General features: G+C 44.9%; 2 protein-coding genes across 3 annotated transcripts in view; both read right to left on the minus strand.

Moving 5' to 3' along the window:
- scap (SREBF chaperone) overlaps positions 1-23,423 on the minus strand; it is a 45,177-nt gene extending 21,754 nt beyond the window's left edge. The window contains exons 1-16 of one of the 2 annotated variants that reach the window (XM_079275179.1): positions 23,301-23,423; positions 16,933-17,133; positions 14,008-14,128; positions 13,541-13,698; positions 12,887-13,107; positions 10,514-10,619; positions 10,172-10,344; positions 9,233-9,359; positions 6,953-7,065; positions 6,687-6,781; positions 6,327-6,425; positions 5,567-5,779; positions 4,803-5,191; positions 4,462-4,611; positions 570-771; positions 66-181 (exon numbers count right to left, since the gene is read on the minus strand). In XM_079275179.1, coding sequence (XP_079131305.1) covers positions 66-181; positions 570-771; positions 4,462-4,611; positions 4,803-5,191; positions 5,567-5,779; positions 6,327-6,425; positions 6,687-6,781; positions 6,953-7,065; positions 9,233-9,359; positions 10,172-10,344; positions 10,514-10,619; positions 12,887-13,107; positions 13,541-13,698; positions 14,008-14,128; positions 16,933-17,054 — 2,405 coding nt within the window. In that variant the 5' untranslated portion in view covers positions 17,055-17,133; positions 23,301-23,423. Of the gene's footprint in view, positions 1-65; positions 182-569; positions 772-4,461; positions 4,612-4,802; positions 5,192-5,566; positions 5,780-6,326; positions 6,426-6,686; positions 6,782-6,952; positions 7,066-9,232; positions 9,360-10,171; positions 10,345-10,513; positions 10,620-12,886; positions 13,108-13,540; positions 13,699-14,007; positions 14,129-16,932; positions 17,134-19,311; positions 19,403-23,300 lie in introns of those variants that run through there. The other variant, XM_079275180.1, reaches the window with a different exon arrangement.
- Positions 23,424-23,709: 286 nt separating this feature from the next.
- elp6 (elongator acetyltransferase complex subunit 6) lies at positions 23,710-26,976 on the minus strand. The gene is made up of 7 exons (XM_079276315.1): positions 26,719-26,976; positions 26,500-26,578; positions 25,985-26,055; positions 25,511-25,635; positions 24,992-25,202; positions 24,728-24,886; positions 23,710-24,219 (listed from the first exon to the last, which is right to left on the minus strand). Exons 1-7 carry the CDS (start codon positions 26,770-26,772, stop codon positions 24,094-24,096), a joined length of 825 nt encoding a protein of 274 aa, XP_079132441.1. The 5' UTR covers positions 26,773-26,976; the 3' UTR covers positions 23,710-24,093.
- Between the last annotated feature and the right edge of the window lie 110 nt (positions 26,977-27,086).

The raw sequence follows: 27,086 nt of genomic DNA on the forward strand, positions 1-27,086 counted from the left end.
GTAGAGGTTTGAATAGAAAGTGCTGGACATGTTTAGAGCATGAATGGATATGGTGACATGCTCACCCGTCGTTTGGGATGACGGTCAGACAGTCGCCGGTCTGAGTGTCCCAAACCCGAATCTGTCCTGCCAGGCAACAGCTGGCCAGCAGCATCCCGTCACTGGCCAAACACTCGATGTCCTGAGAGACACAAATACAGAGCGAGAACCAAATGAAGAAAAGAAAAACGGGCTTTCATTTCCACACTTAAACATTTAGTGGTATCAAGTGTCCTTAACTAAGGCAGTGACATCCTGTTGTTGTTCTAGACTGACACAGTAATCTCACTCCGCTGGTGAAATGCACACACGAGTCCTCCTCTGAGAAACTGAACAATTTCATAATTACAGTTTGTGTAACATTACATATAAACCAGAGATAACGATTTCCTTCGAAGTGTAAGTCAAGAGTTATGACTCCGAGAAGTATTTTTGACAAAGGAATTCTCTTGTAACTTCCCGATGGTATAAATGGCGTCACCACCTCGACACCTCCAGCCCTTCACTCTGTGTTTAGAGTCCGTTCTCACCATGCTGTGGCCCCTCAGCAGCAGCGGGGAGATCTCGCTGACGGGTGGCGAGTAGCCGTAATCGTCGCAGGGCAGGTCTCCTCGGCGCCGGCGGCCGTGAACGACGCCGTTCTGGCCGTAGTTTCGTGGGCAGAGCACCCGGTAGAGACAGAAGAGCAGCAGAACCAGCAGGACGCCCGCCGCCAGGCCCAGAGCTGCCACCCTGGACGGGGGAGGGACAAAGGAGGAGACAAATAAAGAATGTTTTTATTTTCTGTGAAACACTTGTTTTCTGCAGCATCTACACCGTTTGACAAATTCACACGGTGGACAAACACAGCCTTCTATTTCCGCCACAACTGTTCCAAATTGTGATGCAATTACTTACGACTCATGTTTCTTAAACTTGCATGTTCCACTTAAGTCACATCGTCTTTCTCTCATTTTTACCAACTTTTGGATAATTTCAGGTCAGCAACTTTAGACATAATCTACATTTAATAAATAATTATACTGCACGCACAAAGAGATACATTCTTAATCAACACAACATCACAACTGAGAGCTCCGAGTCGCCCCTCAAACATATTCTACAGGTCTGAACTTACTAATACACAATATAGATATAATAAAACAGGGGGCCGAGGGGAAGACGTCGCACTAATTTCCTTGAAAGAAACCTGAATTATTGTAGAAAATAATCTGTGTTTGAGACGCGAACGAGGTATTAACAGACGTATTTTATGTCGTAGAACAAATTGTTAATATCGCTCCAGATGTGATGACATTTAAAGCATCTTAAACCCCATCGAGGTGAGTTCCACACTACAATGAGGGAATATTAATGAGCAACCACACAGCTAGAATTAAAAGAGCTCACTTCAGCCTCCTCTTGTTTTGGGGTTCTCTGAGCTCACACTGTCCGATTACTAATTAACAGAAGATCTGGAGTCAGATAGAGCTCATGTTTTAGGCGGTTATGGAAACCTTTCAACCCTTGATCCTCTGTAAGACATTCCCGAGCAGGACGAATCGTCCTGCAACCTAATTGCTGCTATCTGATGTAGAGACATCAAGTACGGGTCAGTCTGTCCTCCTTTTGTTAGCTTTCAAAGCACGACGCCAGCTCCGAGCAGATAACAGTGCGTTCTTCATCAGGAAGGATCGACGGGGTCGTGTCCTGTTTGTGTTCTCACCGTTCACTCGGGAGGTCGGAGGTGCAGATGTTAGTGACGGCTTTGGACTGAACTAGAGATGCACCGATACCGATTTCAGAGACTTCCTTACACATAAAAACAATGATCCCAGTCTGAGGCACACAGCTGATGAATCAAACACTGATCATTGGATCAGTATCGGCCAATAACCAAAGCCCAGGTATCGCTCTCTGCATCGGGACTGAAACATTCAGGACGGGCTACACAACCTGAACTTATTAAGTCGACACGCGTGCACTAAGTGCCCTGTTGAAGTGTGCACAGTCCGGTTTGTGTTTTACTCCAGAGGGAACAGAATGTGTCTGAGCACTTAGCTGATGGAGCAGCGCAGCGTTCAAACACAGTGTCACACATCTGGTTCAAACACTTGGATACATATCCTGTCCTCAAACGCCAAATAGTGATTCTAGCAGTTGAGATTTGGGATTTGGAACAACTTAGTGGGTCGATCTCTTTGCTGATATACATTCACATATCTGAAAATCACTGTTCACTCTCTCTTAAGTAATGACGCTACCGGTAATATTAGCGTGTATATATTGCGACGGGCAGTAGAAGCCACACTGTCAAAATTTCTTGAGGAATTTTCTAGTTAAGTTTATGATTCATCGTTAATTGGCTTTAAAACGGACCAACAAACTGAGGATTCTTCTTTGAAATGATTGAGAATAAAGTGATCAAAAGACAAAGCTTTGCATTAAAGCAGCAGTAAAATACTCATCACTTAATTACTGTGTTGTTTTACATAGGATTTAGATTTAAAAAGTACGTTTTATTTACTTCTAAAGAGTACAGATGTTTGGCATAAAATCTACGATTGGAGCATTGCTCTAGTTCACTACGTTCATGAGAACATCTCCAGCACTCTGCAGCGCACAACAAAACAATCTTGATTAAATAATAGCACAACAGGCCACAGGTCAAATATGGAGTTCTGATGTTGGGGTGAACCCTTAAGCTCATTGTTGCGATTGAGACGTTTTTAAAAGAGGAGTCCCTCATATATTCTCTTTCTCACTCAAAGACTCGTCCTATTTCTTGACACATGCCGAGAGAAGCAAAAGTAAACGCTGACGCAGGAGGAGGTAGATTCGCCGTGCTGGTCTGTGCAGAAAAGCTTGAAGAGTGAACTTAATGTTTGAAATAGGTCACAGTCACATATACGACATCTGTCTGTGTTGCAACTTTCTCTCGATCCCACTGACGCGTGTTCACCTCCGTCACACTGGCCTTCTCAAGCTCCGCTGCCACTTCCCCGCTGAGAAGGTCTCGACCCTGACCCGACTTCAGCTGATAGCGCTTCATATCTGCTGTCCAGAGATGAAAGGAAAAGAAGCCGGCCTTCCACTTAGTCAAGGTGACAACGCTTTGCCTTACTCAACACAGCGCGGTGAAAGCTCAACTCCAGACGCCCATGTTGTTGCTGAGAGGAGGGGGGGAGACAGCCTCCAGCTGCTTCTTCTCATTATTTGTCCTAATTTACTCTCTTGTTCGTGGTAAAATACAAAGTGAATCTAAATCCACATATGGAAAATCCTGTTAAATATGCAGTTGCGCCGCAGCCAACAGCTCCCGGTTGCCAGTTGTCATAACAACTCAACAATCACACAAGTTCTCCAGCAGTCAGACGTGACAACCATCGAAAACAATGGTCAATGGTCAAAGCTGACAAATCTCAGCCCTTAACAAGCAGTGAAATGTGACTGTTCACGGTGAAGACGTCTGTTATTAGACAAGGGAAGCTGGCGGTCCAGTGACGGTCCAGTGACACTTCACACGGTGCGCTTCATGCATCCATAAAACAAAAGATGAGGCATCTCCTTCATTCTCTTCTTCTAGAAGCATGTTGATATTGTCACAGTCTCATCTCGTCTCAGTCACGTAGAAAAAGATCGTTGACGGTATTCAGTCATAGTTTTATTGAACAAAATGAACACTTCCTTGACTCACAGACACCTCGGAATCTATTCTGCTTCACTGCTCGACCTCCTGACGAAGACTCCTGCAGAAGAGCCTTGAATAAAGGCTTCAATGTCCACTGTGCAATCAGTTCAATGACGCCCTGGTGGAGAGACCCAAGGCCGAGGACCTGTCACTGCTGACCTAGTCTGTGTGAGAGCGTTTTCTTTTAACCAGGTGCAGATTTCCAAAGAATTATTTTTATCAATTTATGGCCGTCTCAAAAAGAAACGTTGTAAATCAATAAAATGGTCAAAAGGAGCTGCATGCTTTTATAGGCACTGTGCAAACTATATAAACTCAACATGAGTTTATGTAACTATCACAACAAATGTGCAATATTTAACTTCAGTCTTCATTTCTCAGACTCTACGTATAAGCAGGAAAGAACTCCCTCCTAAAGGAGCCCAAAACAAACAGCGTAATTACGACTAAAACTCCATCCAGCTGGTCAGGGATGAGATTTCTCCCCCACCTGCTGTCGAACAACCTTTGTTGTAAATGCTGAGCAGTTGAAGCGGACTTCTTCAGCTCTCTTTCAGTTCCAGTCAGACTCTGTATCGAGTTATTTGGGACGGCTGGTGTTACTTTTCTCTTTCTGATGTGTCGTCATGTACATGAGCGCTTGAAACGCTGGGTTAGTTTAGAAAGCGACAATAACCAGGTTTCTCAAGTGCACGTCAACATCCTGGTTGAAAGACGTGTGTGTGTGTGCGTGTGTGTATGTGCGTACTAACTTGTAGAGCGTGAGGTCCGTCTGTAGCTCTGCAGAGACTTTGGGAATGGATGGCGGGGGGTGTCTGGTGTCCTGAGGGTGACGCGTCTCAATGGCCTCTTGAGGGCTCAGGTGAACAGTGACGGGGATGACGGGCAGGATGCTGATGTACCTGAAACCAGACGTCCAGTAACAGAGTTAATATGGACTATGAAACCTCATGGGGTCCCCAGAATCAGAACGCAGAATCTAAAACTGTCAAATGCACCTTTACGTTGGGACATAAACACAGTCAACCGGGAGTAAAAACATTTCAGTGGGTAAAGAACAAAATTCTTAATTGTCTCCTGCTGCGACGCTCACCTCTTGGCTAAAGTGATGTTGTAGTAGCTGAAGAGCGACGGCCAGTGCCTGAAGGAGAGCCTCCTCCAGCCCTCCTCGTCCTCCGCTCCCCAGGTGATCTGGGGCACGGCGGGGGGCGGAGCCTGGGGGAGGGGCCCCGCCCTGGCGGCGCCGTGGTGGCCCTGTGACTGGTTCTCGGGTAAGGGAGTCGGATCTGGTGGTGGGTGGACTCTCAGGGTGCTGGTAGGATCGCCTCCACGAAAGACGGGCGCCACCCCGAGGTGAGGGGGCAGGCCGCCTCCTCCGGGATCTCCCAGAGGGCTTTGCTCCGACACCTGTGCAGCCAGGTAGGTGCGTATTCCGGCTGGGTCCGTGTAGACGAGGATGCCGATCCAGATCACCGTTCCGACCTGAAGATGAAGCAAACGGAAAGTCGGTCAGTTGAGGTGAGATTTCTGCAGGAGCTGCTGAAAACATCACGTCACACTGTTTGATCATCAGGCATATTTTCTGTGAGCTTAATGTGGATGTAGTCTTAAGCTACCAGTCCCTGTAGTTTCAATTGCAAAGCTATTTATCCGTTTCAAAGCAATGGCACACGGGTAAAAGTCAGCTTGAGGGTGCAGCCACACTGAACCAACAAATATAAAAATAACAGAGAATGTTCCTGTCAGTCTTTGCGGCATTAATACAATGATGATGCAATAAGTAAGGCACATAATCCAGACACAGGAAGCCAACAACGTTTCATGAAACAGTACAAATTTAAAGTCCGTTCTTCTCACCATGATGATGCGCTGAGCCAGGCGCGTGCGGGCCAGGAAGTACACCACGCGCAGCCTCTTGGGGAGCCGGAGGTTCCTGAAGGCCGGGGTCTGCAGGGTGATCGTGTGGGGGGAGGGCCGCGGGGGAGGGGGGACCTCTCGTATACGCAGCAGGCCAGGCTTCGGTGGCGGCAGACCTGCTTCGGCCGGCAGGCGGCGGTTCAAGTCAGCCAACTGTGGTTAGGGAGGGGTTAAAAAGACGAATCGGTTAATCTAACGATATATATGAAAACATATCTCACCACATATTCCTCTGAGGATTCAGGATTGTATTTTTGTGCATGTAAATGCATAATCTTATGACGCCAATGCTCACTTAGTTGTGCACTGAGCTAAACACAAATGAAAGGTTTCAGTGTGTGTGACAGTAATCTGAAAACTATGTGGTGAATGTAACAGCCACCCGACCTCCTGTGTGACTCATATCTGCTCATGAGAAAGAGCTTGTGTGCGTGTTAGCCCGTCTGACCTTTTACCAGTTATCTTCATGTCTACAAATAATATGCTTACATTGATTATCATGATTGATCGACAGATGTGTACCTCTGTGTGTCAAGAGTACGTACACGCAGATTTCAGTTTCTTTTGTCAGTTTCTGTTATTCTGCTTTCAACAGCCTCACGTGTGTGTGTGTGTGTGTGTGTGTGTGTGTGTGTGTGAGATTTGAATGTACTCATGAATGAAAATGTCTGCATGTATAAGTGAGTGAGAGTTCTCTCACCTCCATGCGTCGGATGTCTATAGATAGCACTGTGGTGAAGAAGAACATCTGCAGGAAGAAGTCAGACACCAGCCCGACCACAGCGAACAGACAGAACTCCTGCAGCACACGGACACCAGCGGAGACAAAGCCCACGTTAGCATTTCTGCTACGTTAACAAACGGGTTAAAAAACAGGCACGGTGACTGGCTCACATAGCTCCAGTGTTTTTGGATTGAGTGCGTCATGTGTTGCAGGAAGAACACACAACGCTCAGTGAGAAACAGATTATTCAACACATTCTGTCTCAGTGTATGAAACACGTCCATCTATTATTTCTAATACTTTGCTGACGCAACGATGCAACCATGTTTCTGTTACCTGGATAGCCGGCACCAGAGTGAAATATCCAATGAGGACGATGCACAGTTCAGTGGCCATGTTCTTCATGATAGACCAGCTCTCATTACTAAGACCTGGAGAAGAAAAACTAATTATTAATTCTAATTACATCCCAAAAGAGAAATCAGATACTCTAATAATTTCTCTGCGACAAGCTCCACAAGCTACTGATGAACCTACGTTTACGTGCTGATCTTGCTTTACCTGAAAAAACAAACAAAAAAACACACACACACTATCCTTACCCTGAGCGATGCGAACTTTGACCTCGAGGTCGACGGGGGTGGACACCACGGACTTGGTGAGGACCAAGACGTTCTCCAGGCCGATCACCACCACCAGGTAAGGAAAAATCTCCCTGCAGACGGAAAGCAACAAAACATGAAACACGACTAGAACAGGACTCACCTCTGAGTGTGGGTCTAAAGAAACCTGACAATCTACCGAGAAAGTTGAATTATATAAAGCAAGTCTGTCTGTGCGTGACTTCTTCACACAGCTGTGTATTGCTGGGTCCCAACCACGTGCAGTGTTGAACACACACACACACACTCATTACTACCACTGCACCAGGAATAAACACACACACACACACACACACTCATTACTACCACTGCACCAGGAATAAACAAACAAACACACACACACACACACACACACACTCATTACTACCACTGTACCAGGAATAAACACACACACACACACACACACACACTCATTACTACCACTGCACCAGGAATAAACACACACACACACACACACACACACACACACACACTCATTACTACCACTGTACCAGGAATAAACACACACACACACACACACACACACACACACTCATTACTACCACTGTACCAGGAATAAACACACACACACACACACACACACACTCATTACTACCACTGCACCAGGAATAAACACACACACACACACACACACACTCATTACTACCACTGCACCAGGAATAAACACACACACACACACACACACACACACTCATTACTACCACTGCACCAGGAATAAACACACACACACACACACACACACACTCATTACTACCACTGTACCAGGAATAAACACACACACACACACACACACACACACACACTCATTACTACCACTGCACCAGGAATAAACACACACACACACACACACACTCATTACTACCACTGCACCAGGAATAAACACACACACACACACACACACACTCATTACTACCACTGCACCAGGAATAAACACACACACACACACACACACACACACTCATTACTACCACTGCACCAGGAATAAACACACACACACACACACACACACACACACTCATTACTACCACTGTACCAGGAATAAACACACACACACACATTACTACCACTGTACCAGGAATAAACACACACACTCATTACTACCACTGTACCAGGAATACACACACACACACACACACACACACACACACACACACACACACACACACACACACACACACACACACACACACACACACACACACACACACACACACACTCTTTACTACCACTGTACCAGGAGCCCTCTATGTGGAGTCAACCACGTGTTTGTTACGTGGTCACGCCACAAAGTCTGCTTTCTAATAATCCTCAAACGATTGGACAACACGAGAATGTCAATATCGCGCCGTCTCCACCCACATCCACTCTCCTTCATCCACACCAACGCACAGACCTCTCCGCCCACCTTCTGTACACATTAACACAAATCCATGTGAAAGTCAATGCAGAGGAAGTAGGAAGTCAATACGATGGTATGCGTGTGTGTGTGCGCGCATGCGTGTGTGTGTGTGTGTGTGTGTAAGTGTTTTTTTCAAGGACCTGTCCTTGTCTTTCAGCGATTCAGATAAGAGCTAATGATGAACCTGTAAACGGCCTTTTGGGTCAGTAAATATTAACAGGACACATCAACAGCAGAGCGAGACGAGGGTCCAACTGAGACCTCGAAGCTAAACTCAATTATTTTACATAGATAAGTTTGACGTTAATTGTTTCTGGTCAGTGGTTTGGTTTCCACGACTGTTGGTCTTCTTAAAATTACTGCTGTCTGGAAAAATGTACACGCGACTCAAGTTGTGAGATACAAGTTGACATTTTCCTGATTCAAGCCGAAGAGTCTCCAGCCAGGTTAGCACTTCAACACACTGGTGCTTTGAACTAAATGCTAACAATGATAACTGGTACAGTGTTTATCATGTTTACCATCTTAGCTTAGCATGTTAGCATTCGTCTTGCAGGTAATGCTCATAAACTAAAGTATTTGGTCACGTCTGCATCATTTTGAACTGACAGTGGCCCGAGATGAATAGTTTAGGGTTTGCTTCCAGAAAGTTTGAGTTGCTGCAAACACGAGAGGCTCTTGAACGCAGCCACAACTGGCCACCCAAAACATTATGCAGTCTGCTGCAGCAGAATGCCAGATTAGCCGTGGACAGACACAGACGCACACGAGCGGTTCTCCTGGTGGAGATAAAAACAAAAGGGGGGGGGGGGCATTCCTACCCTCCGTTGAGCGTGGGTGTCAGTCCAAACAGCGTGCACAGTCCCACGGACATGAGCAGGGAGCTGAGGACGGTGACCACAGCAGCCAGAGCCAGACCCCACTTTGACTTCACCATGTCAATCTTACCTGCAGCGAGGAAAGAAAGAAGCGATGAGGAGGGGACATGATCGTTATATTCATTAACTAGTGTAGCTATCCAACACCTCAGCCATGAAGTCAGAAGTACTCTCCTCAAATCCTTCAAATGATGGTGATCTGCTTCATTACACAGGTTTATAACACTAAACCTGTGACTAAAATAAACATGAACCTGAAACTTGACTGAGCCAACAGTAGATCAAGAAACAGGATTTTCTAAATAACATAAAATCTAAAATTGTTTCTGCATTAATCAAAATATTTTAAGCCTTTCTTAAAACTTTTTCACTTCTGTCACTATTCTTTTAAGATTTGAAGGTTTTGCATTCAACCATTAATTCTGAAAATCCCTACATTGTAAAGATCTAGCTAGATAATGTATAAAAGGAAGGTTATTTTATGGTTGTGCCCTAAAAATTAGATTAGATTAAAAACGTATTTTACAGAAATTAAATTCAATTAAAATTAACAAATGAGCAAAACAGCAGTTAGAAGCATTTTGTAGGTTACGTTTGCACATTATAACTGTAACAGAAATGTCTTTAACAAGGTGGCAAACATGAATCAACTAACTCATACGAGTGTGAAGATCATTTTGTGTAAAATGAGCACGTATGCGTTCGTTTTCTAAACGGATATTTGCAGAGGCAGGTCGCCGAGGGTTAAGTGGGTTCCTACAGCAGAGTGTTCCTGCGCGAGGATAATCCCCGCACAGGAACAACCGTGGCACACAAAAGAACCCGACGGGCACGAGTCTGGATCTTTGGCGCAGAGCGGACGGGCAGAGGAGCTGGACTGACGTGTGGAGAAGTAGATGTAGGCGAAGAGGATGATGTATGTGGTGACGAGGGGGATGAGCTCGGCGATGCCGATCTCCTCCTTGAAGTGGACGTGGACCATGTGGTCGTCTCTCAGGCTGCAGTTGGCTGACGGGTGGAGCTGCTTCAGACGGGACCGCAGGCTGCCCAGGAACCTGGACACACACGGACAAACACACACACACACACACACACACACACACACACACACACACACACAGATCATCATTAACACCGCAGACACTTCCCTCTAACGGATGAACCATACACAGGTAGTTGCTGGAAGGAAACTTTATTTTCTCTTCTATTGCACGTGTAACTGACCTCGCATCGTAGCTGGACAGCACCACGGTGATGGTGTACGTCACCACCCTCTTCCTGTTGTAGTGACTGACCCCGGTGTACTTCCCAGGGACGCCGAACAGCAGGTCTACAACACAAACACACGCACGATGTTTCTAACATATATTTTCTGGACGATATATTGTACTAGAAATAATTGTGATAAACGATATTATTGTCGTTTGAAAGCCATTCTATGCCACTGATATGCTAATATACTAGCATGACATGGCAGTTACACTCTTTTAAAGAGAGATAAACATTGGATTATTCGGGAATATTCAGACATGCACGCTTAAGATTGTGAATAAATTAAAACCATACAGCTAAAACAATATCATAAAACAGACTCCGGCTCCGTTTTAACAGAAATGTGCAATGTCAAAGTCATAAAAGTCATATAACAGTAGAGAAAAGCCCGCTGTTTATTCTGGCAACGCGTCTTATGTAAACACAAAGAGATGCAAACACATTGGGCAATAATGAGGTCAGCAAAAATGATTGAGTTCATGTCCACATACGGTACAATACAAGTCGTGACAGGCGTACGGCACATTACTGTAAATTTCATGTTGTAGTGTTTCATACTGCAGCTTCCAAGGAGTCATTCATTAGTCACCCGTCTGACCGGCCTTCAGTGTGAACTAGAGTATCAGTCTGACTGCTGTCCCTGACCACAAACACCAAAGTGTATTTTTCCCCTTTTAGACAGAGCAACGCTAAGTGTTTCCAGTCGTTATGCTAAGCTAAACTATATGGCTGCTGGTGGCTGATACATAGTTTCTATTGTACAAATGTATAGCTATTCAGTTATGAATCACAATTTCCAGCTCTATTATTATTAACCTTTATTTAGACACAATCCATTGAGACCGAGGTCTCACTTTCAAAAGTTTTGGTGAAATAAAAACAAAGATAGCAAGAGTAGCGAGAACCATCGCCTGTACAAATAAAGTGATTCGTTTTCATTGATAATATTCATATTAACTTCCACTGTTACTGTAAATCTGTTAGAATTGTGGCCTATCTTCTATTTGCAATTAATATGCATTCAATCCAGTTAAATTATTTAAATGAAAATGATAATCTACTCTGGCTAAAGTAGTTGATCAACCAGTGGAGCCAGTGGAGAGATCGGAGTGCGGGGGTGATGTGAGACCCGCTGTTTGTCCCGGTGAGTAATCTGGCGGCAGCATTGTGGATCACATGCAAACGGTTGAGAGCAGCTACACTGAGTGACGAGAGAAGTGTGTTACAGTAGTCGATGCGTGAAGAGATGAAGGCGTGTATGATCTTCATGTTTACCAGCACTATGTCGCAAGTTCATGGATGTTCGTCATTGTTGACGGCTTGAGCTATTTTCCACGCTGTACACTCCATCGATCCATGTCATGGGTCAAGGTGCGAGTCTGTACACGAGAGCATTCCGGCTCACAAACATGCATGAATCCAGCCTTAAAGGGACAGTGCAGGACAGTTTGAAGTGGGGTTGGTGAAGGTGTTTATCTAGTCAGTGTATGATGGCAGGCCGGACTCCTCACTCCCCGAGTTTGGAGTTCAAATGTACACAATATTTAGAATATTTTTACCGCATTACTTTGTGGTCAGACATCATTTTCCAGCCCGGGAACCGAAGCCGTCATCTACGATGATCCAAAGTCACAAGATTCCTCTGCCGAAACAGTGATTTTACCTCCCAGAAGACGGGAGTTGCTGGTCTACTTCTGTCTCGATGGGTTAGTTCGTTGGTGTTGTTGTGTAACTTTTAAAAAGGTTAGTTTGGATTCACCAAAGTCACACAATCACACAAACAGTAGAAACAACCGAGGCAGCTGTGGACCAGCAACTCCCGAGGTAAAAGTACTGTTATTTTCAACGGCTTACTTTAAAGTGAATATATTCTAAATAACGTAGAGTTTTTGATTTGTTTAGGTGTCTAAAATACGTTTAGCTGCTGCCTCCGTCCACAGAAGCACATTGCTTTGCGCCCGTGTCCGTACTGTTGAGTTCACCAAAGTTGGGGCCTCGCCAGCCGCCACTGACTACGAATAAAAAGCTCATACAACCCCATTAAAATGTCACCGTGCTCTTCCGAACGAACGCACACGGAACTACTCGAGGACGGGTTGGGGGTGTATGAAATGTCAGCACTTAAACCTCAACTTTACAATTAAAAACGTCGCTGTTTGTCAATCTAACTCAAATCATATTTCACCCTCTAAGCCATTTCCTCCCTTTGATTAAACTTCTCTATTAAAGCAAAGAAAACGAGCCCGTGTGCAGGCTGTGTATTAGCAGCCTCCTCCTCCTCCTCCTCCTCCTCCTCCTCCTCCTCCTCCTCCTCCTCCTCCTCACCTCGCAGCGTGGCCGAGGTGTGCAGGCCTTTGGGCTCATGTTTCTGGATGGTCTTGAGGAGGTCCGGGTCCCAGTCGAACAGCTCCCGCTGGTTCTGCCAGTAGTTGCCGGGAGAAACGAGCAGGCAGCCGTGCTCGGGCAGCACCGACTGCATCCGCTGTAGGCCCGGAAACAGGTCCGTCACCTGGAGACACAGCGTCTCCAGACTGCGAACCCCGGAGCTGAGGAGCAGAGGAGGTGAGAGGAGAGAGATTAACAAGGCTGACAAATGCAAAAAGTATTTCAGCAGAGGATAATATTAATCTTTCAATTACCTATCAATTTACCTGCATAATTGAACAATAATAAGACAAGGTAAGTACCATGTCATTCATCTCTCTCTCGGCGAAATAAGTTTGGGTTCATGGCTCGACTTTGAACTGCTCAGCACGTGTTGGGTAACGGACTTTAAATATTCAGTTTGTCTTAATCTCAACTACAAATCATACATTTATTAAAAAACTGATGTGCAACTATTTAAACAAATAGATTGATTTAAAAAATGCTAAAAGTGATCAGTCTCCAGCTTCTTAACTGCGAGGATTTATCTCTGGTTTCCATTTTAAACATAGCGGATTGCCTATCATACGTACATGTGTGTGTGTGCGCGTTTACCTGTCAGAGTGCACGTGGTTGCGTATCTCCTCCAGCAGGCTGAAGGCTCGACCCAGCGGCGACCGAAACACGTCCACCGGCACCAGGCTGCTGTCCCACGGAGAGACCGCCGCCTTCACCAACACCTGCTGGATGTAGGCGACCGGAGGACCCCGGTACTGCAGAACACGAACACACGCACACGCACACGCACACGTTGAATGACTGCTGATTAACCGAGAAAGTCTTTTCTGGCCTCCTGTAAATTAAAACTACTGCCGACCAGTAAGTGAGCCGTTGCTTTGTGCTCATCTTTCATCATTTATGAGCCTCCATCTTTGCTGTAGAACTTGTATGCAGCTCAGACTTTCAGAGGGAGGACGATGTTGTGAAGTTCAGGGTTCAGATTTCAGAATATGATCAGCAGTAGGTTGGGATGATGATCTGGGATGTACGTAAACATGTGCGCGTGCTTTCTCTTCTCTTACCCAGTCGGGCCGTTCTCCGAGGTCTCCCTGAGGCTCATGGGAAGGGACGCTGTAGTCTCGCACCCCTGTGGTGAACTCCACAGGACCCGTCCCAGGCAGGGGAAGCCTCAATAACGGATAGCTAGGAGAGAGATGGGGGGGGGGGGGGTCACAGGGTGCATAATAGATATATGAAACATATTTGAACCTCTCAAAGTCTGCCGTCTGTTGGAAATTGCAGTTCAACTGTTATTCGAAGTGGAACATCAGTGCTGGAACATTTGACCCCTGAACGCATCATTTAGGCACGCGTTAGGACTCTCTGCAGAAGAGCTCATGACCAGCGGATACTTGATACACACATGCGTGATGTGTGTGTGTGTTCGCGTGTGTGCGATGAAACACCTCCAGAGAACCCGACACCTGGGCCTCCGGCTTTTCTTGAAATATTTAGCGCTACCTGGAGAGATCTCCTCCCAGGTCCTCCTGAAAATGGGAGGGTCCTTAAAACACGTTCCCCCGAAACACCAAACCAACCTCATTTATTTCCCCGTGTGTGTCGGTATCTGTGGGTGTGTGTGTGTGTGTGTTTGAGGTTAGCAAGTTCATTTTAAAATGGTGGTGTTGGGCAACCCTGAAACACAGCTGACAGCTGAGCTTTCAGTGGCGGTAGGAGAGATGGATGGATACACACAGAAAAGAGAAACGAGTGCGTCTGTGTTCCTGACTTATTTCTTTCTGCTGAGGGATCATGTAGACCCACCACCAACAAAAACACGGTTTATTCCAATCCTTACAAATCCACAGTCGTGGGAGAGACACTCATCACTCAATCATCCTAAGGCGAGGAGTCAGGCTGACAGTCAGGTGTGATGTCAAGAGCAGCTCCTACAGCCGTGACGTTGAAAGGACCCAGAGGAGCTCATTTGAGTGTCTTTTTGACAAATGTGTGATTCTAATCATAGTTATATTCACGCATGTCTGGTGATTAAATTATGTTAAATAAAAGTGTTTGAGATCAAGTCTTAGTATTTCTGTTTGTATTATCTGGAGGAGAGATTGGGAGGATCTGGACAATGATTGCAAAACTGAGGAGCGAGTGATGAAGTATTTTCTGAGTCACTGTTATTGATCAGTAACATTATCGCGAGGACAAAGTGCATCGTCACTTTGTGCCGTTGGTCAGTACAAATATTACTCTTTCAAATGTGCTTGTCAGTTTGGATAGAAACTTTACTTCTCCCTCTCTCCCTCCCTCCCTCCCTCCCTCCCCACTCAGCCAGGTCACTGTACCTCCACAAAGGCCTCTTTTGTGCTCAGCCGGCCCCCCTCCTGACAGGCAGATGGAGGGACAGGCCTCCCATTCTCACAAGGGCCATTTTCTCACAGCCCTCTGCTCGGGGGCCGTGCCTTTAACATCCCCATCTTCAAGCTCTTGTTCCTTTCACTTCGCCCCGGGGTGGCGGTCGGTCGTCCATTCGCTCTGCTCCCCCGCTGCAAAGGTGCCGTGAGGACGGCTCGCAGCAGGTGTGTGTGTGTGTGCGTTTCGGATTGCTGAGATTGTTTCACAAAGCCTCCGCTGATGCACTCGGGCCAACTCTCTGACCTGTGTCCCCTCTTTTGACCAGCAGAAAAGCAGAAATGTGCGTGTGTTAAGTGAGTGTTTGTGCCGTGGTGTCGGCGGGGTGTGTGTGTGTGTGTGTGTGTGTGTGCAGATGGTCAGGTCAGACGAGCTGAGCCGGTTACTTGTCTAATCAATCACTATCCTTTCAGTTCAGTCTGTCTACACACAACAGCAAGATTGATATTGTCTCATTTAAAAGGAGTCTGCACTGAGAAGCAGCTACTCTTAAAAGATTTGACAAAATATTCTCAGTATCAAATACTGTTTACTAATAAGTCACGTCAATCTTTTATCCTTTAGTATTTATGGATGTGAGCATCGATTGATGTTCTTAAAAAGGTGTTAAATTCAGATTGCAACAATGGTGAGGTATATAGTGGATCAATTTCTAACTGAGCAGAGAATAAAATGATTAACCCTCTGTGTGGCATGAAGCCGATGCGGAGTGTCTTAAAGCTGCATTCTCTCTAATGTCCAGCAGGGGGCGACTCCTCTGGTTGTATAGAAGTCTATGAGAAAATGACTCTACTTCTCTCTTGATTTATTACCTCAGTAAACATTGTAAACATGAGTTTATGTCTCAATCTCTAGTTTCAAGTCTTCTTCAATACAGCATGATGTTCATTTAGTACATTATGGTCCATTTAGAGTCACACAGACCATAAAGCAGGGGATGCTTTAGGGGCGGGGCTTACTGTGATTGACAGGTCGCTGCAGCTACCAGAGCCGAATTATTCGTCTCTACGTCACTCCTCCGCAGTCCAAATACGGTAATTTCTGGTGACAACATGGAGACGGCCGTAATCCAAGATGGCGACGGCGGAATCGACAAACTACAGGCTTCAAAACGTCAGTCCACAAACCAATGAGTGACGTCATGATGACTCCGCCCACTTCTTATATACAGTCTGTGGTCACTTGCACACGCTGACGACTACATTTGCCCATTTTGAGATTTTTGGGTCGGCACCCATCATACTCTACCAGCGTCACTGCAGAAGTGTTGACAGAAACCTCTCAAAGCCCTCCGACGTTATGATCGTGATGATCCTACGTTATGATCCTCCGCTGTGGATCACTGAACCGTAACCTAAATACTCAGTTTCTCCACAACAGAGACAAATACCTTTGACCTACAAATAGCTTAAATCAGCACTTTTCTGACACGGTCAATCTGTACAGTCAGGCAACTTTACTGTATCATAAGGCGTTGTCTGATACTCTGAATACTACCTGTATTTCTATTGACGCTCCAAATGTCAAGCTGCCAAAGACATTCATCCAAACTTTGAGCGTCGACACACTAAAAACCGAACACCTACCAGCAGGTGAGGATGCTGGCGGAGGTGAAGAGGATGATGGGTACTGGGTAGGAGGCACACAGCAGCCCGTGGCGGTAGAAAGCCGCCGAGATCTTCTCTCTCAGCTGCTCGCGCAGCGTCATCCTGGTGGGCGGGGTCAACTTCCGGCCATTGTGAAGCCCTGAGCGGCCGAGGACGGCGCGCCGTGGGGCATCCAGGGACCTGGAGGAGCAACGAGACAACACTTTAACATTAAACCAAACGTGTATGCACACAAGTCATTGTTTCGTTTCCCCGCACACACATTCACCTCAACAGCTACATCACACACAGCTGGTATGAATACCAATTGTTATACTTAAAAAAAACTTTTATTAAAAACCTCATCAATAAATCGTTTTCGGGGAAAATACCAAATGGTTGCTGCCTCATATATACACTCAGTCTTCTCATTTCATTACTTTTAAGGGGTTACTAGGCAGATTTGCTGAAGATAAAACTTGTGAATTAACTGATTTCCCCTTTAGTGTATGAAGTCTGAAATGGCCATCGCACGTTCATAGAGCTCTTCAAAATGGCTGGTTTTGTCCAGTTTAAGAAGACATTAAATCTACAATTACATAAACCAAAGATTTTTTTTTGGCACTTCTGCTTGAACCATGACTGAAACAATTAAGTCAATTATCAAAACTTTGGTCTATGGCGACGTGTTGTGATGCAGCGCTGACGTCCCATAACCATCTATACGTGTGTGTATTTTGATTCAGATTTCTATCGAAATGCTTAAATAATTCCACGTGTTCTATTAAAAACTATGAATTTAGAGTCCACTTGTTATACACAGTCTGTGGTTCATACACGTGAAACAAGTATTTATTAACCTCTCAGGGTACGTCTTTATAAACAAATCTAGAACCGCTCAGAGGCCGGTTCCTGAAGTGAAGCTCTGTCCTCAACACATAATTAGTGACATGCTCCACGTTTTGGCACCCGTGCTGCTGACTGAAGGCACGGTGTGTGCGTGCGTTTCCGTCAGCTCGTACAGGGGTCACATGTCTTTAAACACACAGCTCATTGAGCAGCCACAGAGGTGTGGACACATACACCCCAGTAGAAAACATAAAGACTCCGTAGACGAGCAGCCTGACTGAAGCACACAGACGTGTCATCGATCACACAACAACAACAACAACAACAAACCACCAGGTTCACTCAGGTGGGGGGGCACAGAGGGGTAAGCTGGCCAAAGAGGGGCGAGAGCAGCATTTAAATATCAATGAGCTCCTTTAAGTGTTTACAAGAAAATGTATCAATTCACAGATTGACAAATATTATACAATTCAATAGTTTCATTCATCATTTAATGGGTAGAAATATTCACGCATCTAAAACATGAGAATTTACTGCATCCCATGTTTTTAATCGTAAAATTGAGTTTCAGTTGCAGGCAGCCCTGACTTTTACACGGTTATGAAATTAAGGAAACAATGATCAAAATTGCATAAATGCACTTTTCCAGCGTGTGGATTTGATGACTTTGTGTTAAATATTACTGTAAACTCGGTTCTGGTCTGCTGGCTGGATAAAACCAGACGTTCGATGACGCCTCTATATGGCCTTTAGGACATTTTATTACTAAGTTAAATAAAAATAAACAGTCCACATAATTAAGTCTTTAATCAGAACAATATTCCTCACATTAATATAATCAAAGAAATTGGTAATTGCAGCCTTAAAATGTAAGTTTACTGCCATGAACTGTGTGTCACTACTATGCATTACATTAATCAAAAACATTTAATTTGGTTCGTTTTTAAATTGTAATTGCTTTGAATAACTTAAGAAGAAATCTGTAAAACGATAACGCAGTATGTTCAAACCTAAACAATATGATTCTACTCAGTCATTGAATTAATACTATACACACACACACACACATACATACACATTGCATATCACCATTGCTCTGTGACTGCCTGCAGCCATTTTGGTAACTGTGAATCAGAGTACAATAAAACGTGGAATCCTTTGTTTCGTGGCTTCACTTCCCTTCAAACGCAATCAGTTCCTTCAGTTGCTCGTATCGACTGGATCTCCTGTTGACGTCCCTGCTCAATCTCAGCCCTCGACTATCTCTGTTTACTCAGCAGACCGGCTCAGCGCTGCCCGTCGAGTGTTTGTAGTTACACAAATGTTTAACCGGCTGCCCGGGCACACGCACCGCAGCTGGATTAGTACAGTATGTCATGCTGCCCGACCACTGAGCCTCAGCTTTTCACCCGGTGTCACTAAGAGCCAAAAAAAACGTGCCAAAAAAACACAACAACACAGTTCCGTCGCGGCAGCCGTTACCACGATACACATCCATCACACAAGCGTGGAAGTGTTCTGAGACCATACCTGCTGGCGGGAGACCAGGTTACCTGTCTGGCCCGCAGCCGTCTACGTCCCCTGAAAGCAGCGGCGGAGGGTTTTTTAAGCGTAAGCGGTGCCCGGTGGTTAACGTAGTGCTCCCCTCTTGATCCGGGCAGGTGCAGGGCCGAGATCCTTCTTGTGGCACTGGCACCTCTGGCAGCTTGTGTCACCCTGCGTCACTCTCTGGCAGCTTGTGTCACTCTGCGTCACCCTGCGTCACTCTCTGGCAGCTTGTGCCACTCTGCGTCACCCTGCGTCACTCTCTGGCAGCTTGAGTCACTCTGCGTCACTCTCTGGCAGCTTGTGTCACTCTGCGTCACTCTCTGGCAGCTTGTGTCACTCTGCGTCACTCTCTGGCAGCTTGAGTCACTCTGCGTCACTCTGGCAGCTTGTGTCACTCTGCGTCACTCTCTGGCAGCTTGTGTCACTCTGCGTCACCCTGCGTCACTCTCTGGCAGCTTGTGTCACTCTGCGTCACTCTGCGTCACTCTCTGGCAGCTTGTGTCACCTACTGACATACATATACATATAAGCAGAGGAAGAGTGAAGATATTTTCAAACATGTATTTTTGGATTGGACATTTTATGTCTTTTAATTTTTATTTTTATTTGTATATATACTTTTAAATGATTATAAAACGGATGATTTATTTTCATTATTTTAGCCGATTGTTGTAAATGACTATAAAAGTAATAATTTGGAAAGTGTATTATGTTCCATTTTGTTGCAAAACCAGCAAAATCATACTTAAATAAAATGAATGAGAAACAAAAAAGTACAACGTACTTACTCTAAGGATGCATACAGAGAACAGGGGGCTCCGGTGACTCAACTAAAATCATAAAACTGATTTATGGAAGCTGATCTGTCGTAACAACGGGTGTTCTCAGGAAATGTCTCAGGAAATGTGGCTCCCCCCCTCAGCTCCGCAGCTTCTTGACGATTGCCGAACTATGCTCGCCTGCCACAGCTGAATCTTTCCGCTGAACTGACACAGACTGACGCTGAGTGCCACAGACTGACGCTGAGTGCCACAGACTGACGCTGAGTGACGCAGAGGTGCCAGTGCCACAAGAAGGATCTCGCTGTCTCTCCCGGGCAGAGTGTGCGACTGCTCGGCTCGTCCCCCCGGGTGCAACGGAAACATTCAGTGTGGCAGCCCCCACCCTCTGGAACTCTCTCCCTGCGGTGATCCGCAACATCTCCACTCTGGACGCCTTCAAAAGGGCCCTCAAGTCCCATCTGTTCGCCAAGGCTTTCGGCCCCTAGTTTACTTGTTCTGTTTTTCTGACTGTTTGTCTAAACTGTTTTTGTCTAAACTGTTACTCTTGTAAAGCGGCCTTGGGTCCCCTGAAAGGCGCTATATAAATTAAAGTTATTATTATTATTATTATTATTCCCCGGGAGGAATTCGCCTCAGGAGTCTCTTGATCTGAAATACCCTAAACCAGTTATAACAGGCACCGTCCTGGGACGCTCACAATGCGTTCGGCGGCAAAATGTCAAAACAGGCTTTGAAGCGACGCCTTTCTGCTCTCTGTTTCCGTAGGAAGGTCCACTCTCGGTCGGGGTCCCGCTCACTTTCTCGCGAGGGGAAACTTTTTAGGGAATGCCTCCATCTCCCTGCTGTTTGCCCAGGTCACTGCGTGCTGTGTGGGGGTTACATTAGTGGAGCAGCGAGACCTGATTTGGCAAAAGGCTCAGCAGCGTCTCCGTCAGTGAACTAATCCGGGATTTGAGTCGATCGGAAACTCAGCGAGCAGGGCTCAGAGCCTGCAGGGCAGCCCGCTCCTGCAGGCTGCAGCACCCCGACACATCCACACCTCAAAAGCACCAAAAGTTTGAAAACCAAAAAAGTTCACAACCAGAGAAGAAGAATAAATACGAGTGCTGTTCTTTCAGGCTTGTGGGTTTGTGTTCCCTTCAGCCACTTTGGCAGGTGACCAGCAATTGTTTAGGAATCCTATTCTGTCCGGCCGGTACCAGCTGCTACGGCTGGAGGAATAAAAACAACATGTATGCTTAAACCCAAATAAATATCCATGACATCGCGATGGAAAAGGTCTCAGTTAAATAACCCCGTGGCAGCTAATATCCGAACAAAGAGCGGTCTATATGCGTCCCACGTGAGGAGCCAGCACACAACAAAAACACAACCAGAGACGTGACAGACACGGGGTCTCACACTGCGAGCTCTAATTCAGTTTGGGAGATCATTTGTAGGTCTCTGCAGCTCAATTAGGTGGCCAATAGATGTATGAAGCCACATATTTACAACACTACTGTGAGCTAAAGTAATGCACGAAGTTCAAGGATGACCTGTCAGAAAAATGTGTTCAGAAATGTCTTAAATATGAGAAAAGAAATAAGAAGCACAGGCTTACCTCTTTTCAACACTCCCTAAAATGCTTAACTTGAAAGCATCTCCGGGGCTTCGAGAGTCAAATGGCATATCAGCTATTTTCTGTATGATCCAATGCATTTCTACGCCTTGTCAATAAACAGCTTCCAGTGAAGGCCACAAACTACCCCCCCCCAAACACATTCCAGAGAGTTTTTAGGCCGTGTCCATTCTCCGTAACATAATCGAGACTCAATCCCACAGTTGCATAATGTGAAAGTGTGCTCCTCTGATCAGTGACGCCCATTAGTCCCGCTGTACAGACGAGCAGAAGATTACTGCAACGCAGCCTTTTACGACCGGAGCTGACAGCAAGAGAGGGAAATGTCCCATCAATCAGTAACTATAGTGTCACAGGGGCTGGTGTGTAACAGGCTGTTTGCTTCTGCACAATGACTTCTGACAATGTATTAAGAGGAAGAAGAAGAAACTGAGGACACACTGAGTTAAGTCAATGTTTTAGATTTTTAACACAATATTACACTTCAAATGTCATCTTTCTCCAGCATATCTAACCTGTCTTTCCAATTTAGTTCACGTTGAACTAGGTGAAATAACTATTGCAAGACAGTGAACGCATGCTGGATGATGGGGGCTGATGCAACCCTGAGGCAACATCACCTGCCAGGAACCAGGAGGCACCGGTGGCCTCCTAAAGCCAGAGAGAACCACAAGGTTCAAGGATCGGGCCTCAAGTAAATAGTGTGAAAGTGTAGGTTTACTGTTATTATGAGGTAGACTTTGACACAATGACGAGGCAGATCAGGATTTACCTCAGATTGAGTACGTAATAATCCATCACAACCAAACAGTTCACAGCCTTAGACAACAATTTAATAATCTAACATGAGATGATGTAGAAACCACTGGAGCATAAACATAATGTTCTAATTTACTCTGTCTGTCTCTCTGTCTGCCTGTCTCATTTGCACAAGTAAATGTCTTTATTTATTACATTTTACTGCTACCCAAATATGCAAAGTTAACACACAAATACAACCCTGTTTGTACTGACTGTTTAATGTTTATTTCTTTATTTAAAGAATCTGTCAAGCTAACTAACGTTGGTGAAAACAGCTAAGCTAACGTTAGCCACCAGCATCTTAAAGAGTGTATTCGAAATAACATATCCATTAAAACATTGGTATATCCGTCTGTATCCAATATACACACATGAATGTCTGAATACATTAACTTAAATATGTAAGAACTCTAGAATGAACGACAAACCCACTGCCGCTAATCGTTAGCTTGCTACCTTTACATGAGAGCGTGTGTAACTTAGCTAGCGTTAGCTGGTTTCTCGTGTAAACAACAATCTATAAACCAGATAATTTAAATAAAACCGAGACCAATTGTATGCTCGCTGTGTTCACAGCAACAACCAAATACGCACATACAAATATGACGTTTCTTGTACCTTCTTTGCACCTGCAGACGACTTGTGATGGCACCAAGCTAAATGCTAACATACGTAGAATGAAAGCGCCTATAGCTAATGTTAGCCCACGGAGCTAACTTTCGCCACACAGCTAGCTAATGCTAACGTGGTTATAGATTTCACACACTTGCCTTGCGGTGATGCTTCTTCTGGGTAAACTGACAAAGCAACCCGTCGTGTTATTCCTTTGTTTTGTGAATTAGTAAAAGAGGCTATCTTGTGTATGCCTCGGTCACTGACATGCAAGAAGCAGCGTTTTTAGAAATACTGGTTGTCAAATCCCAGAGACGTCTCACCCTCTCCACTCCGACCTCCTGCAGAGGGACGCGCGAGGAGAGGGCGACCTATAGTGTTCACACAGACAATTACAACATCTTACACTTTTATTATATTCAACCAAAACCCATTCAGTGGTAAAGAATAATCATCTCATGCATTCATTGTTGTTCTCTCAGCCACATACCAGCACTCACTTTGACCAATGTGGTTTTTTTTTGTTTATTGGTCAGTCCATTAATGTCTACTCACCATCACAAAAAAACCCAGATTCAACTAGTAACCAAATATTGACAATGGCATGCGTTCGCAGTTATACCTTCAGCAAACCAGCCTGATAATTTAGTTTTCACTTATTTGAATAACTGAAAGAAAAAAAAAAAAAGTTCAGAGGTCTGGATGCAGGCGATCAGCTGGCAGCATTACTGCGTCCTTCCTCCGGACAGTCTGAGGTCCAGGCTGGGTCGTTGACACACCTGCGAGCATCCAAACGTAAAGCCCGACTACGGTTGGCGGATTTGTCCGGTACGCCAACTACTTTGGCAGCTAAACACCCCGCTTGTGTTGTCAGGTGATATTAAAATATAACAGTCAGATGTCACCGTGTAAACGAGACAAAAGGCAAAACAAGGACGCTGAACGGTGGAACTAGAGGACAGCGCTGGACGTCCCGGGAGCAAAGAAGGAGGCTCCTTTATCGTGGACCTTGTACTGAAAGAGTTTCTTCTGAGTGTGATGCCCATCGCCTTGTCTCCTCCTCCAGCACACTTCTACCTGAAAACAAAAAACACGATTGCTTTACTTACATCTTTACTGTGGAATATGTTTGTGTCTTGCACAGATCCCTTCCAATATATACTGCAGATATACAATATGTAACCTTTAACAGACCATGTGACATGTGTGTCTCTATTTCTGTCACTATCATCAGTTTTACTCAGATATTAATACTTTAAACATGGTAAAATCTAAAAACAAAATGGTCTCCTCACCATCATTTAATCTAGGTCATTCATGATGCAGGTAATGGTTACATTGGTAATAGTTGTGAACACAAAAGCAGATTCAGTTTTTCATCTACATGTCAAACTCTGGGCTGAAATGACTATCTGATATATGAATGAGGGGATCCAAAAAAAATACCACTGTAACAAATTCAATAACTGATTGATCACCAAATTATTCTTTAAAGCAAAAATGGCAAAAATCCACATGTTCCAGTTTTTTGTCTTCTATAAAAACTCTTGGTTGGACAAAAGTAAATTTAAGGACAAACACTCACCTGCCCGTGTATGTCCCTGCAGTAGCCGGTGGGGAGACCCTGTACATGAAGAGCGAGGCTACACTGGTGGGTCAGGCCCTTCAGAAGTCTCTCTGAGCCTTCATCGTCTCCATCGTCCTCTTCTCCCCCATCACAGCGGGACAGCATCACCACGTTGCCCTGCAGTCACAGTTATGTCGATAAGACAAGAGTTTATATTTGAACTGATGACGGCAGAAGTCCCGTAAAACATCTCAAACAAATCTTTGACAGCAAGGATCTGACCTTTAGCTGGGAGCAGACGGTGGCTCGGCAGTAGTGGCTGAAGTCCAGCACGGCGCCAACGCTCACCCCCAGACTCAGCAGCACGCTGAGGTCGTCCACCAGCAGCACCGGGGGTCCCCACTTCTCCTCCGCCTCATGTTCCCCGACGCCGGAACTGGTCGCACTGGACCGGACAAACTCGTAGAGACTCTTCAGGCCAACGGCAGGATCCCTGAAGACAAGAGACACGAGGGAGGAGAAGATGATGAGAGAGAGAGAAGAGAGAGGAGCAACACGATGTCAAACTGGAAAATGTGTGGAAGTCGGGAAGTCTGGAAATATGTGGAAAAAATGTATATGTTTTACATTGTGATATGTTGGAAACCAGATAAAAACTTGAGTAAATGTAATACTGTTGGATTCGTTATCCGGATAGAGACACTCAAATAATTACAATGTTTACAAATAAACAGTGATGCCATATGAGCATGAAAACATACAAGTCTGTACAGGTACGAAACTGTGATTATTTGTTTGTACCTGAGGAAGTCCATGGCTCGACTTCCTGGGTCGGTGTCTTCAGGAATCAACACGGAGAGCGACTCCTTCAGTCCCTCTAAGAAAACCAGCTGACCCTTTTCCTTGGCTTGTGTTAGGCTGACACCCTGAGACAACAGATATACACACGTTTAAATGTCATCACTTGTGATAGCGCCAGGCTTAAGGCTAATAAGATACACAGATAGCAAACACCTAGCTATGTTAGCTCCTCAGTAAACCCAGTGAACCAGTGTCCCAATCAATACATACATGCCACGAGGGGTCAGAGTCAATGTGTGCTCGAACCTTAAAACTAAAAGACAAACGCTAAGGAGACACGTCAGCATTTTACTCAATGTACAACAAGTTGGAACTCAAATTATTAGGATTTTAGTTTTAATACGGAGCCACTGGAGCTCAGTGACAGTGTAAACATCAAGTAAACAGAACCGGGACGACAACAGTGAGACTCACCAGTCTCTGACTGATCGCACTGTAATGATTGAAGGACTGCACCAGACCCACAAACCACACTTTGCAGCGTGCTGAGATAAAAAAAGAGAACGAGAGAGAGAGAGAGAGAGAGAGAGAGAGAGAGAGAGACATCAGCTAAATAAACTGTAACAGACATGAATTTACAGTTTCTCTCATTTTGATAAGACAAAATAAGTGATAAAATAGTATAGTAAGTATATAAGTATTATAAATAAGTAAAAAAGTAATAAAACAGTAAAGAATATTAAATAAGTAAAGAAAGACAGAGAAATATATATATATATATATATATATATATATATATATATATATATATATATATATATATATATATATATATATATATATATATACACACAGGCAGCATAAACACTGTATTTATGTTGCACAGATTTTGGGTGTGTTGGGTGGTCTACTGGGAGCACAGCTGGTTGGAAGGAAGTAATAATAGTCATAATAATAATAATAATACACATTGAAAGGCGATAACTCACCTCGCAGGTACAAAGAGAGGAAGTGGTGAATAAGGAAAGAGGCATCACTCCGTCTGTCTGACAGCAGGACAAACTCCCCCTGTAGAATAAAGAGCAACGATATACACTTAATAAGATAAACATGGCTGCTGTGTTACAGGGACTCACCCATAGTAACGTTAGCATGTGAACCAGTGTGTTAACATTTTAATAACGCAATTACAAATGTGAAGTTGTCACCTGTGTGAAGCTGTCTGGAGTTGTGTTCAAGATGCTGTTGAGCTCTGTAAACATAGCTAACTTTCACCTCACTAGCTAGCCTAACTGTGAATAATACAACTAAACAGGCTGTTAGCGAGCTAAAATAACGTCACGAAATAGGTCTTAATCTCAAAATGTGTCTTGTTAATTCATAGGTTAAAATGTAACGTCAGAGATTCTACTTAATTCCATAATTTCCCCTGCTTTCCTCCCAGTTAGCTCTCTATGCTAACGTCAAGTAGCGTGCTAGTTACCAAAGACGAGTAGAACCGTTACAGGAGGTCTCACTCCGGAGGAATCCTTTGGACCACGGAAGAGAAGCCGTTAGTAGCGTCATTACTGCTAAA

This window comes from Melanostigma gelatinosum (genome assembly GCF_949748355.1).
Source record: "Melanostigma gelatinosum genome assembly, chromosome: 9".
Lineage (NCBI taxonomy): Eukaryota > Metazoa > Chordata > Actinopteri > Perciformes > Zoarcidae > Melanostigma > Melanostigma gelatinosum.

Excerpts from the sequence above, each read along its gene's own strand:
- elp6 (XM_079276315.1), bottom strand. The coding sequence starts at position 26,772 with ATGTTTACAGAGCTCAACAGCATCTTGAACACAACTCCAGACAGCTTC. Across the intron at positions 25,203-25,510 it reads CGAGCCATGGACTTCCTCAG|GGATCCTGCCGTTGGCCTGA; the intron begins GTACAAACAAAT and ends TCTTGTCTTCAG. Across the intron at positions 24,887-24,991 it reads CCGTCTGCTCCCAGCTAAAG|GGCAACGTGGTGATGCTGTC; the intron begins GTCAGATCCTTG and ends CTGTGACTGCAG.